The 13949-nt window shown below is 39.9% G+C and overlaps 1 protein-coding gene across 6 annotated transcripts in view; it reads left to right on the plus strand.

Moving 5' to 3' along the window:
* Positions 1 to 12453: 12453 nt before the first annotated feature.
* Positions 12454 to 13949, plus strand: part of LOC147452143 (uncharacterized) — an 80867-nt gene continuing 79371 nt past the window's right edge. For 2 of the 6 annotated variants that reach the window (XR_015188872.1, XM_086517944.1), the window contains exon 1: positions 12457 to 13344. Coding sequence is in view for 2 of the 6 variants with exons in the window: in XM_086517944.1 (XP_086374070.1) it covers positions 13048 to 13344 (297 nt within the window). In the remaining 4 variants the exon portion in view is untranslated. Of the gene's footprint in view, positions 13345 to 13949 lie in introns of all 6 variants that reach the window. The other 4 variants (XR_015188874.1, XR_015188873.1, XR_015188875.1 and 1 more) reach the window with 3 other exon arrangements.

Raw genomic sequence — 13949 nt, forward strand, 5'->3', positions numbered from 1 at the left:
TTGGTTTTCTCCATTCCATATCGAGTATATGGTTGGATACTCAATGTTTGAGTCATGGTTTAACGTTAGTCGTGTAAGATTGTCTATAAGTGGTTGGGGGAAAGTACCTCACTCTTACTGCTGCTATTCATCTCGCGTTGGATGGGCAGATTACAAGTATTTTTCGCTAAAGGATCTGCTAAGACATACGTCAACACAAAGCATTCTGAATGGGCAATTCTCTCCCTATTCTTGAATTTTCTTAGGTCAGGTTTTCAACTTTGAACACCTGTTGTGGGAAAGTTGGATACCGATTCGATAGTTTCATAAGTCAAGGACTTAGTAGGTGTGCTAGCAAAGTATGTTGGCATGTAACCTTCGTTAGGGGTGAACATGTAGTTCTGTGTGTTCCAAAATGTTCAGAAGTCAGACATGAGAACACTCCCTGTTCTATCCCTCAGTAGCTATGAGCTTTTCAAGATACTCACATGAGTTATCACGAGTTACTATTTAGATACGTGTGGTTGCAAAAGGACAACAAAGTTGAAAATCAAGATGTTGCTCTTGGTTTCATTGAACCTCCTCACTGCATCAAGTATCATATGGACAATTGGCTCGCGTATGGGATGCCAATAAGGAAAACATCATTGTTCTTACGAAGATACTACCACTTGTGTTTTCGAGGACGAAAACGCTTCTCCAAGGGGGGAGTAATGTCAAGACAAGGGCCAGGCCAGGGAGTCACAGACTGGGCCAGGGGCCACGCTAGGCAGTGTGGACAAGGGAATCCATCTAAGGCAAGAGGCTAGGAGCCTGCCTTTATATTGGGAGGTTGGGAGGAGGATCCTAAGTCTAGTCACCCAGGCCTTTACAGTTTCTTTTCATGTCAATGTATATTGTCTTTACTAAAGCCGTAAAATGACTTATATGAATGTTGAATAATGGAAGGTGATAATACAAAATTTGATTCCTTATTTGACAAAAGTTTGTCTATAGGAGTCACATTTTGCATTATCTTCTACAATATGTGTATGTATATAATTTCCTCTATGGTCTTGACTATAGATTTACTTGTCAAGAATTGCAGGATACAAATTTGTACACCTTGCATAGAGGGAATCAATGGCAACATCTAGAGACATAAAGGTGTATAATGTAGAAAATTTTTGTGGGAATCCACTTGGTGTTGTTCGTGTCAAGGGAGAATCAACCTACAGCATCATTCAAAAGGAGATCACAGAGGACGAGCTATTCGAAGAACCTTTTCATTTTGTTTTGGAAGGATCTATAGTTATCAATGCAAAACAAGAAGACAAGTGGCTTGTGGAGAATGGATTGGTTTATCAAAAGAGGAAGGCCAACAATGAGAGTCTAAATCTTAAACCATCAAATATTCCATGCAATGATTCTCGATCAAGTCTTGGAAGTGATCATGGAAGCACTTTCAATGATGGGATGGTTTCTTTTGAAAGTGCCACTTTGCAAAATAATCTGCTTGTCCCTAAAGAAGAGCTAGATAAATGGGAGAAAGAGTGTACAAGGGCACGTTAATGTGACAGTCACAAGGGATGACAACTTTGAGCTAAAAATCGAGGAGCTCAATGGAAAATCAATCATACAACTATGGTGCAATGAATGTGGAGAGGCTTATGGTATAGGTTCCTCGAATGGAAGCTTGCAGCTTACACATGCTTGGCTAACTTCTTATGACGCACATATTTAGCAAGCGACGTGAGAAAATGTATCATTCAAAGAGGGATATAAGCAAGGTAGCAAGTAAAGAAGAAGCAACAAAGGAGGAGGATGCTAGTTGCATTCTTCATGCATTAGAAGTGATAAAATCCTTCAACAATAAGGAAAATGGTTTTAAAAAATTGTTTTACCATATATTGTTATTGATTGGGACATGCAAATTTGTCTCTTGATAACATATTTTTCAAATATATAACATGTTATATAGGTGTAACTTTTGAGCTTGTAGAAGGGACACTTCATGGGAGCAAAGATAAGAAGCTTGTAAGAATACAATGCACTTATGATAACACTTGGCTGCCACTATGTCCTCCTCATTTAGATCTACATACTATAACTATGGAGCATACACTATCAAAAGACACATACAATGGCCATACAAAAAGAAGCTGGCCGTATAATTCCTCCTCTTATAGGGCTTCGAGATGGACCAAAAAAAGCTATTGGAAAAGATGCAAAGTAGAAATCATTGAGTTCCTTCTTTGTCTCAACATCTATTGATGCAAATGAGGAGAGTTCTTTTCCAATTCATAATTGTAAGTATGCTCAAGCTACATCATCCTTTCCAATTGATCCTTTAACCATATTATGCTGGGGATTTTGGATGGCACGATAACTATGGGGGCTAAGGTGGTGCATGTCAAGTCACTAATTCATGATCAACAAAATGGTAGAGAATGCTGTTGTGAGCCTCAAAATCACACTAGAATCATTCATGGTTCTCAAGAGTTTACGGTTAATGGGTGCTTTCAACATGAAAAATGTGAAAGAATATCAAAGGATGGAATACCATTTCCAGGTTTTATGTGTCATTTTTGCAAGGATATTCCAAAGTGTACTGACTTTCATTTACAAGATTTTAGAGAACAATCTTCCTCGATTAAAAGAGGAAACAGAGTAACCAAGACTGTAATATGCCTAGACTATCTCACTAAGTAAGAAGTGAAAAAGGAGCACATATCTACAAAGAAAGAGCTAAGGGATAGCTTACGACAGTTTTGGTGGACACATAAAAGGATAACAACATTGTCAGCTAGAGTGAGATCATTGAAGGAGGCTAGCAAAGAAAGTTTGCAAATGAAAGATATTCTCCGCTTTTGTAATAATGTTATTGAGGCACATACACTTGGAAAGTTTGGAGGAAAACCAGCATTGTGGGATTTTTTTGCAAGATATTTTTCAATATCTCGTACGAACATTACAAGAAAAGAGATTTTAAAAAACATCAAAAGCTATCTTTGAAACAGTAAAAGTATGGGGAGGGCCAAGGCTACATGAATTTCTAGGCCAAAACCTAGGTGGCCCTTCTATGAGCACTACAAAGCACGAAGGAAGGAAGTCCATAGAGTTCTTGCCCTCCGTGCATGAATATATTTGTGAACGTATAGCAAAAATATATGAAAAGGAGAAGATCAAGCATGGGATTACCTCACGAGTACCATTCATTATTGTTGAAGATGAGACTGTTATTAAGCGCCGCATCAAGTATGGATAACATACATGGAATTTTTTGAATAATTTGTATGTATTACAATCAGAGGGTTAGCCTTATGTATACTTGATATGTTTGTACAAATGGAATGCAAACAATGATACCCTTGTTGGATTTTGTGGCTCAAAAGGTGAATATCACCAATGCATTTCCTCCTATATCATCACCGTTGGTGAGGCAGCAGATGGATATGAAAATATTATCAATGTCTTCCAAACAAATGAGATCGATCACTATGGGCGAGTTCTCTTAGCCAATCCTCTTCGTGAAAAGCTTCCACGGCTTGCATTGGTTGTACACTCTACATGCAACAAGTTTGATGTTATCTTTGTAAGGAATCAATGGATAGAAGTAGAAAGATTTTGGAAAACACATACAAAATAGGTCCAATAATTGGCCATGCCTCAGATGGGGACAATCATAGGTGCAAATTGATGATTGAGGGCTACACAGTACAAATGGTATTCGCTTCAAAATAGATTGATGTGGCTGGAATATATCTGGCCAAAAAATCAATCAAGATGTTTATGGGCAAGACTTCATTTATAATGGATAATCTTGTGAATGCTCTTGATAATTCTAGCCATTCTTTAGCTATTTCTGATGTTTGGATCACCTTGAATCATATTTCATTGGTATATGGCTCATTTCCTTTTTATAGGCATCATTTAAGAGATAGTGATCTATCGTGAGAAGATATACGAAATTGGGGTGCAACACAAAGGCTTGCTAGTAGAAAAGTCATATCATGTCTTAGAGAGTTACATAAGGGTGGTCCTTGTATGAAAAGAATCGAACAAAGTGCTCATGGAATAGAGGCATATTTACAAATTGTGGTTGACTACATCGATATATTCTTATCACCACACCTTGGGTTAAGAAGCCGAATAGTTTTGGCCGCTAAAGTTGTATTCTTCTTCAAGCTTTGGAAACTTTGGATATATCATCATCTCGTTTATAAGTTAAAAGCCACTTTATTAACAGAGAATACTATTTGGATGTGCAAATCTCATGTCATTTTGTGGTTTTACTTGCAAAAATGTTTTGCCGCTACTTTCCAGAGTTGGAATGCCCATTACATCTTATAGGTTCATATGCAGCTGAGATATTTTTCAGCAAGGTTGGGGGAATGAGTGGAATGGAAAGGGTCTTTGATCTATTGGACCTCTCGCATTGCACAGGTAATCTAAACAAACTTGCTAGGCTTGAGTGTGGTGATACTGGCTTGGTCTTTTCTCGAGCTCAAAAGAAACAAGAATGCATATGAACAGAATTGAATAAGCAAAATGGTGTGCCAATGGCAAATTTGAAGGATTACAGCGAAACAAATGATGATGCAAAGATTACCACTTCTTTGAAAGAAGGCTTGAAGCTTGCACAAGACTTATGCAAGTCTTTGAATATGGAGCCAACAAATCCCTCTCACAAAAGGTGGTGGCTTTCTCCATGGCTTCAGAACGATGGCTCATGGGTTGACCTTGACAAGAAGAAAGCTGAAGATAATTGTAATGTCAACGAGGAAAATAACGACTCACATTGCAGCCTAGCGATAGAGCAAAGCAATGATGAAGAAATTGCAGCAAGTGAGCTTCGTCATGAAATGGATTCCATCTTGAATGAGGATTTAGAATCCAAAATAACAATACATGTGGTTGAAGTGGATAGAAAAGAATTGAATAAGCAAAATGGTGTGCCAATGGCAAATTTGAAGGATTACAGCAAAACAAATGAAGATGAAAAGATTACCACTTCTTTGAAAGAAGGCTTGAAGCTTGCACAAGACTTATGCAAGTCTTTGAATATGGAGCAAACAAATCCCTCTGACAAAAGGTGGTGGCTTTCTCCATGGCTTCAGAACGATGGCTCATGGGTTGACCTTGACAAGAAGAAAGCTGAAGATAATTGTAATGTCAACGAGGAAAATAACGACTCACATTGCACCCTAGCGATAGAGCAAAGCAATGATGAAGAAATTGCAGCAAGTGAGCTTCGTCATGAAATGGATTCCATCTTGAATGAGGATTTAGAATCCAAAATAACAATACATGTGGTTGAAGTGGATAGAAAAGAATTGAATAAGCAAAATGGTGTGCCAATGGCAAATTTGAAGGATTACAGCGAAACAAATGATAATGCAAAGATTACCACTTCTTTGAAAGAAGGCTTGAAGCTTTCACAAGACTTATGCAAGTCTTTGAATATGGAGCCAACAAATCCCTCTCACAAAAGGTGGTGGCTTTCTCCATGGCTTCAGAACGATGGCTCATGGGTTGACCTTGACAAGAAGAAAACTGAAGATAATTGTAATGTCAACGAGGAAAATAACGACTCACATTGCAGCCTAGCGATAGAGCAAAGCAATGATGAAGAAATTGCAGCAAGTGAGCTTCATCATGAAATGGATTCCATCTTGAAGAATGAGGATTTAGAATCCAAAATAACAATACATTGGATAGAAGTGGATAGAAAAGAAATGTGCAAGTCAACCTTAGTCAGTCAATTGAATGGAAATCCAACATTATCAAAGGATAGGTTTACTAGTGTGCGGCAAGGAGTCTACTTCAGCAAAGACACAAATAAACAAGAGGCAACAAACAAAAATCTATTTGGCATAGGATTAGATTGTGCAGTATATTTCACCAATGATGTTCAATTAGAGCCATCTAAAAACGGCCAAAACCTATCTCATCTACAAGGCCTAAGAAAATCATACTTGAATGTTGGTATTGTAACATTTAATGGCCTAGTAACTTGTGTGTAGCGGAAAATAGCATCAACATAGTGAGCATTTCATTAGAATAGATTCCTAATGAGCATAACAAGAGTGCTTGGGTGGAGAGAGCAAACAAAAACATAACACCTAGTTAGATAGGCATGAACAATACTTCAAAAGAGAGAGAACTTAAGCTATTGACAATAGCTGAGGACCGGATTTACATGGAGCCGGTCCCCCCTCCAAAAGGCTTTGTATTATAGGTTTCCCCCATCAAGGGAGACATTTTACAATACAATTCTTTGTGTTCCTTCAATAACTAGCTAGTGCAATGAAGATGGAAGCTTCAAGCACTAAGCAAAACACTTATAATACACAACATCAATTCCCTCACAGTCTCAAACCCAAGATCTCACACACCTTTGGAGATGGTGAGAGCTAGTGGGGTATGAGAGGAAGAAGGAGTAGTCTTACGAGAAAGATGTACATCTCCTCACATAATCACTCGTACTAGCATAGCATAGCTTAGTAATTAGCATGGTAGAGGATATGAGCGTGCATTGAAGCTTGGATCTTGTTTGGATTTGCATCACAAAGCCAAGAGTTGTTGGTGTAGGCCTCCCTTCTCGCAAGCTTGGAGTAGATGATGAGCTTTCCATTAAAGCTTGAGAAGGAGAGAGAGAGAGAGAGAGAGAGTCTCCTTGCTTCACACATGAGCTAGTGTGAGTGTATGTGGAATAATGCCTTTGAAAAATCAGCCCCCTCTCTCTCTTGGTCGAACCCTCATGCAAATTACTCATGCTGACACCCCATTGGACCTCTCCAAGCTTAGCCAATGAGAATTAAGTAGCATAAGTGATAGCCTTCTGACATGTGTCCCCCTTTACCCTTTTGTGAGAGCTTTAGGTAATTAATTAATGCAACTAAAATCTCATTGGACCCCTTTGTCTTATGACCAATAAGAATCAGGCAAGCCATTGGGCTGCTGAATGCTCATTGGACCCCTTGGGAGACTGTCCAATAGTCTTCTAGAGAGCTTAATTCTTATTGGTTCTTTTATTAAGTGTTTTTAAATGAATTAAACTAGATTTACTCTAGCCTAATCCTCATTGGTCCACCTCCATGGCCATCCAATAGGATTTGAGTGCACCTTATGGGCATCTGGGCTAGGGGACTGACATGTGTCCCTCATTCCCTTTGTGTAAAGGGACCCTGTGATGAGTGTGTGTGTGTGTGTGTGTGTGTGTGTGTGTTTCTCTCTCATCCCCTACTTATAGGGCTCGCCCCCTCCTATGTAGGAATCGTGAAGACTTTTTTGTACACACACAATGCATCCAATTTTTCTAAGCTTGACCATTGGACACAACCTTTGATTTTTGGAACCTTGGCATTTTGGAAGTCTTAATGGGCTGAACCTTAGGGTCTTTAAAGCCCATTGTTGCACATTGCTCTTTTGCAGATGGCCCCCCCTTTGGATCCCTATTTTCCCTCCTTTGGATCCCTACTGTGGCCGATCTGCCAGCTTAACTAATATTCTAGCTTTTTCTCCTGTGGCACTTCCCCATATTAAATGATCAGTTTAACATGAGAAAATCATTTAGGAGAATTAGATATTAGTTATTATGATAGGTATCTTGGTAGAGTCCAAATAATGCGAAGAAAACTTGGTGGTCGATTAGTGGAATACAATGGGGTTTGATTTATTGAGTAGACCTGAAGGATTTTGCAAGTCCAACTTGGTTGGTATACAAAGGTGAAGGGAACCAAAATGTTTTCTCATGATTCAACAGATCTACACATGGTTGACATTGAAAGTATCATAGATTTGGTAAATCTTACCTATGATCCATCTTTCGACAAATATAGATTCGATAGTAATGATTGCAAAGTGTTTTATGCTTTCAAAAATTAAATTTAAGGTGATTTTTATTACTTTATTTCAAAAGAATAGATCTTATAATGCAAGGCATGGCTAATATGTTTTTTTATAATAAATTTTTCAGGATGATATCAGAGGCAATTTTTTGAGTTTCTATTGGAGATAGACAATGATTTTGCACAAAGATTACTTTATGGCGTTATGATAATAGCTACAAGAAGCTCTTGGTTTGCATTGAGGGCATAGAATGACCTTATACAAAGTCAACTTTTAGCATTTTGATTAAAAAAATCCTTTTTTGCTACTGTAAAGACACAACTGAATATGCAAATATCAGGAGTAGTTGTTCCACTTGCTTATTGCTACAATCAAATGGATGTATATTATCGTGTTTAGTTTCTACATGAATTACATTAATCAAATGGATTTTGTTTTGTATCATATATCGCCCATGAGAGAGAGAGAGAGAGAGAGAGAGAGAGAGAGAGAGAGAGAGAGAGAGAGAGAGAGAGAGAGAGAGAGAGAGGGGGGATAGAATTCAAAGCTTTATCCTTTTTTATTGTTTGTTCATTTAATCTAAACATAATAGATTGTCTTCTAAGGATTGAATAAACATGATAGTTATTTAGGTATTTTTGTTAGCCATATAGTATGGCTAGATACAAAATAAAACCAATCAAAATAGCCACTACCCAAACTTTTTGCTATATATATCGATTCTCATATAGCATGATATTAGGTCATGAGAGGTGATGTTCAAACCATCCTTGAGTTTTATGTCATGGGCTCAAAAAATCCACTAACATGGTGTTTCGAAATCAATTTACTAACCCAAGGCACTTCCTCTAGCCCTTAATTATGGCCATTTTCAATTTTGCCTATCTCCATTTCCTCTAGCAAGGTCTCATTCCTTAGTCTCTCCTACAAAAATGTTATCAGACTTTGAAGCATAATCCCATACTCGTTAAAAACATACACATCGTTTGTCTTCCACTATTGATTCCTCTTTTATCATTGTGTCCTTTATTTTTATTTGCCATGTAAGTAAATATCAACTGATGAGATAAGTGCTTCATATCATCAACAAACAACCCTAGAGAGAGAGAGAGAGAGAGAGGTGTTGATTGAGTTGTAAGGTTGCCCCAATTTGCAAATGCGCATTGGACTTGTAAAGTGCAAGAGGGAAAATATTTGAGAGAGAGAGAGAGAGAGAGAGAGAGAGAGAAAGAGAGAGAGAGAGCAATAAAGCCCTTTAACATTTCAAGATCTTTTTCCCACCTTTCAAGTCACGAGAGGTGTATATTAAGAAGTTTTAGTTTCATTTTTTCTTGTAGCTAGGAAATATACTATTTATAACCCTTATGTGGATCCTAAGTATAATTAAAAATGCCCTTCCTATATATATTTATTTATTTGAGTCTCTATTTATGAGAGGTCCTAAAGGGTTAACTTGCAAAAAAAAATTACATAGGGTTTTTAAAATGTTCCCATGTTCGCACGTGATATAAGGTGTTTTATCTTAGTGAACTCCCTGGGTTTTGCTGTAGGATGCTATGCATTGACAGATTCATATTTTCTTGAGCACACACAATGCTATGGAGATCTCTTGAGAGCAAATATCCCTGCAAAGATTTTGTTTACTACATGCAAATTTTTTTGGCACCTGTTTGTGTATGGTTTCATACTAATGTATGTTGAGTTGCAAATATTGTCCACTATACACTGTGTGGAGCCATTTTTTAGCAGTTTCTCGACCGTTTCTAAGACTCGACCGGAAGAGTCCTTTCTAAGACTGTTGTTTGCTTAGCCTTTTGAAGGGCTGTGCATGAGGCTTTATTGAGCTAGGGTATTCTCGTATGTTGAGATACCTTTGGTGATAGGGATTGTTGGAGTTCTCTATTATGGTACCCCCGCCATAGGTTATGTATCTGATTATAGTACCCTTGCCATAGGTTCTAATTGGATATTTTGCTTGATGCCACATATAGCAATCGTTTGTTAGTGATAGTTGATTGTTTATGCCCACGTTTACTCCCTTGAATCGGTTTTATGCGTTACTTGGGTTGAGTTTTCACTCCCCGAACAAAAGGAGACTCTCTCAAATTTTTTCTGCAAGTCTGTCTATGCATTTTATGAATCTTTGAGCATTGCTTTTGGCTTGCGATTTTGCCCTCATTATTACAAAGGAGGTTCTTTCAAAATCTCACCAAGTTTTCTCACCATAACTTTTGGCCTTATCTCCGTAGTGCTTGAGTCTTGCAAACATGCCTGTGAGGGATGTTTCCAAAAAAAAAAAAGACTTCATCCATGCATGCATTAAATAGCGAGGTAACGATGTGTGTACGAGATCCTCAGTCAAAAACCTAAGGGTCAAAACGAAGGCTTGAAATAAAATTCTCATGATACTCAAAACTTAGTCGTATCTACTACCGATGATGTCGATACCACTCTTACCCTAGGCGGATGCAGCACTGGGCAGTAGCACGTCACCACAAACTGTGGCATGTCTACAGCGCAATACAGATTAGGTGCTGTTAGGTCTTTTAAGAGAGAGATTGGTCCCTCACCCACTGTTCAACAACCTAATTATAGAACTAAGAAGAATCCCCAAAGTCATGCAAACAAGTGGTTTTGGATTTTTAGATGCATTAGAGAATGATGCTATGAAGGTGGATGCAACATCAATGCTTACGAATAGTGAGTGGGCTCCACGTGCAGTATTAAGCCAAAAGCCAATTGTGAGAAAATTATTCGGTAAGAGTGTAAGCAATGCCAAAGCAACAAGGGAAGGAGGCGCTCAAGCAGCGCATCAAAAAGCTCGCACCAGACTCGCTCAGGAAGCTCGCACCAGGCGCTCGTTGACTCTCAGAGCAAGATTCATGACACACACACAAACACACACACACACACACACACACACAGAGTTATTGAGCGATAAAGTTGAGTCGGGCTCCACAGAGAGCCATAGCCTTACAAAGACATTCATTTATATCATTAAAATGGCCCTCCACTTTCCAAATCCTTAAACCATTCGTCCCTACCACTCAACGTTTCAAATTCCACCATACTGCTCAACCATCCAACTTATCCACCCTTTCTATTTGAAGGAATTTTTATTTTTTCGAGATTGGGGAGACCTACTCGATCTATATTTGAAGAAAGCAATTAAACTGTTACCGCAATTCCTTCAAAATCTAGCAATTTGAAAGCAAAAAGGAAGCTCATATCACCATCATCACAACTGCATACTGCTCAAACATTGTCATCGTTGGATCCTCCCCCCCTTGCCCTTCGTCGCTATGCAAGGTTACCTGCATGACTCTTCCATCTTCCCTTCAAAGCCCCCCCCCCCCCCCCCCCCCCCCCCCCCCCCCCCAAAGTGTTTCTCCCTCTCCACGTCCCCACCTCTAAGCAAATCTGTGCAAATCGCACATGGCACACACCTCATCGTCTCCACTAGCCCTTCCTCTTCACGTATGCCTTTCCCTCCCTCTCTCCTTGTACTCCTCTGTCCGCCTCCCATCTATCTTTCTCTCTCTTGCAAGGCTAGGACGTCAAAACGACACTTGGTTCTTGCCGCTTCTTGTAATACATCACCATTTGATTGACCCTGCAATCATCGCAACAAACACATGAGTTTTCCACTATTGCTAGAAAAGATCTCTATCTCTCTCTGCCTTGGTTGTTGCCACACATGGCATGAAATCCACCAATACATTTCGTTGGCACCTTAACTTTTTTAGCTTTAATTCTTCTCTCAATCAGACGTCATATGTGAACACCATGCGACACGAACAAAAGCCGATCATGGAAGTGCTGGCAGTGGCTGTAGAGTACGAGGATAGGTTGTACATGGCCCTGCTGCAACACAATCGCAAGACTCGAAGCATGCACTGGATCTCGATCCTACGTGCGAATGGAGAGCATTGTTTGCTATAAATTAAATGCTATCCCTCAGAAACAACTTTCCTCCTTGCTACGCGCTGCTGAGCATGCAATTCTCTCTCTCTCTCTCTCTCTCTCTCTCTCCCCCCCCCCCCCCCCCCCCCCCCCCCCATGTCGTCTCCCTCGTTTTTCCTTCCTTCGCATATGTAATTTGGTTTAGATTCCGCTTATTAAGAGGACCTACTGGCCCCTTTACTCGTTACTTCCAACTTTTATTCAATTATTACTTAGATACCTTGGTTCCCAACCTTTCCTCTTCACCTACACCAATCGCTTCAAGTCAAGCAAAAGTTAGGACAATCAAACCGGATTTGAACTCTAGTGGCCAGCTGAGGAAAGAAGTAGTAAGCTTAACCAAAGACTTAGGCAATCGCCGCTGACAAGGCGGCCGCATGTCAAAAAAAAAAAAGGAAGCACATCACTTCACCAAAAAAGAAACGAGCAGGACGTGTCCCCAACAGAGGCGTGTGCACTACTCATCGTCGCATCTCTGAATTCGGCTCCGCTCCTAGCCTTGCACTCGCCACCTACCCATGCTTGTGCACTCCTCAGCTGTCGCATCCTCGGCGCCCATTCTACTATTCACTTGCATCTTCCATGATTCGCCTTAATGACCCTTTTTCAAAATGTGTTCAACATATTGGCCCCTTTACGTGCGGGACGAGTGTTCGATCACAAGAACCTCACAAGCACAGCTTAAAATGGCGGCTTGTTGGCGGGAATACTTGGCCACGGAATGTTAAAACCTTTCGCATTCCCACACACGCTGCTGCCTTGATGCTTCGGGCTAAGCCGGTCATCGACCCTCCGTGTACATCGCCATTCACGTGCATTGAACTCCATACCGCTTTCCGTATCTGATGAAGCAGATAGTGCGATCGCAGGCTTTTGCTTCATGCATATCCTGGTTAGTGACGGACATATGCAAAAGACTTTGCCGATAAAGAACTTCGCCCGAGTCCAGTGTCTGAGTTTGTTCAACACCTGCATCGGTGCTCTAGTATGCACATTGTGCTCGTGCTTACAACTGATTTGGGGTTGTCAGGTCAGGTCTTGCTGACTTGGTTGCTAGGGTCGATTGAGTGACACATGGCTAACTGATGGCATGACTTCATCAATGTTCTCCCATTGTGCTAGTGTTTCCAACCGATGTTGGATTGTCAGGTCCTTCTTACTCTCATGTGATTGGTTGCTTCGAGTGTCAATCATGTGACACATGGCTATCTGATGGCATGACCTCATTGATGCTCACCCATTCATTAACACGATTCCTTGGTTCAATTGACTATGGGAGCGGAACGCAAAGGGGCTCCTCTGCCCATAGATATAGGTCAGTGTATGAGATATGCTTCGGAAGAAGTTTATAGCGTGGAGATAATGGGTACCAAGCCCAGGACCTTTCTTTGGGATCAAAATGAAGAAGAAAGGCAGGAGATATATTCCATTGAATCTACAAAGGCAGATATTCAAAAATACGAAGGTCACCTCAGAACTATGGGGAACTCCCTAGCAGACAGAGGGAACAAATTGAAAAGTAAATTGAATCACCTTTATAATGTTTTGGAGGAGCTGCAAAAGCAACAGGTATTATTGTTTTCAAATCTTTACCAGTGAAAGTGGTCTTATTTAATTGTTGTGAGCGCCAAAATCCCATCAAAGATTGCTTAATAGATTCGTTTGGCATTGCACATACTCAAGCTTTTCACCAGTACAAGCTATTGTCTTCACTGAACTGCATGGTTGTTTGCACCATTTGTTGGACAAGGCAGATGGTACCATAGCACTTTTACCTATAAGACGTTGTAATGAGTGCTTGGATGAATTTGTTCATTATGGTAGATATTTGAACACGTCCAGGCCATGTGTTTTTGAAGATAGAGTTAATGGAGACGAGAAGGCTAATAGTCAATCGTCAATCATTGACGTCCAGGTCACCAGAATGTCTTTACGCCTGTATTTTTCCATAAAAAATTGTTTTATGGAGGTGAAATGCCAAAGAGAAAGATGCTTCTCATAGGATGCTGTCTGCGGGAGGCCCAGAGATTCCCGAACTTTAAAAAAATTGTTTTTAGGACCCCTTTGTTCAATATTGCACATGATGTATGTTTTCATCCTGGCCATGAGGCATAAGTGTTTTTTAACACATTTCTAATTGCCCACAAATAGGATTTTATCACACTAACTAGTTG

The sequence above is a fragment of the Adiantum capillus-veneris genome, chromosome 8, assembly GCF_014529385.1.
Source record: "Adiantum capillus-veneris isolate H3 chromosome 8, ASM1452938v2, whole genome shotgun sequence".
NCBI classification, from domain to species: domain Eukaryota; kingdom Viridiplantae; phylum Streptophyta; class Polypodiopsida; order Polypodiales; family Pteridaceae; genus Adiantum; species Adiantum capillus-veneris.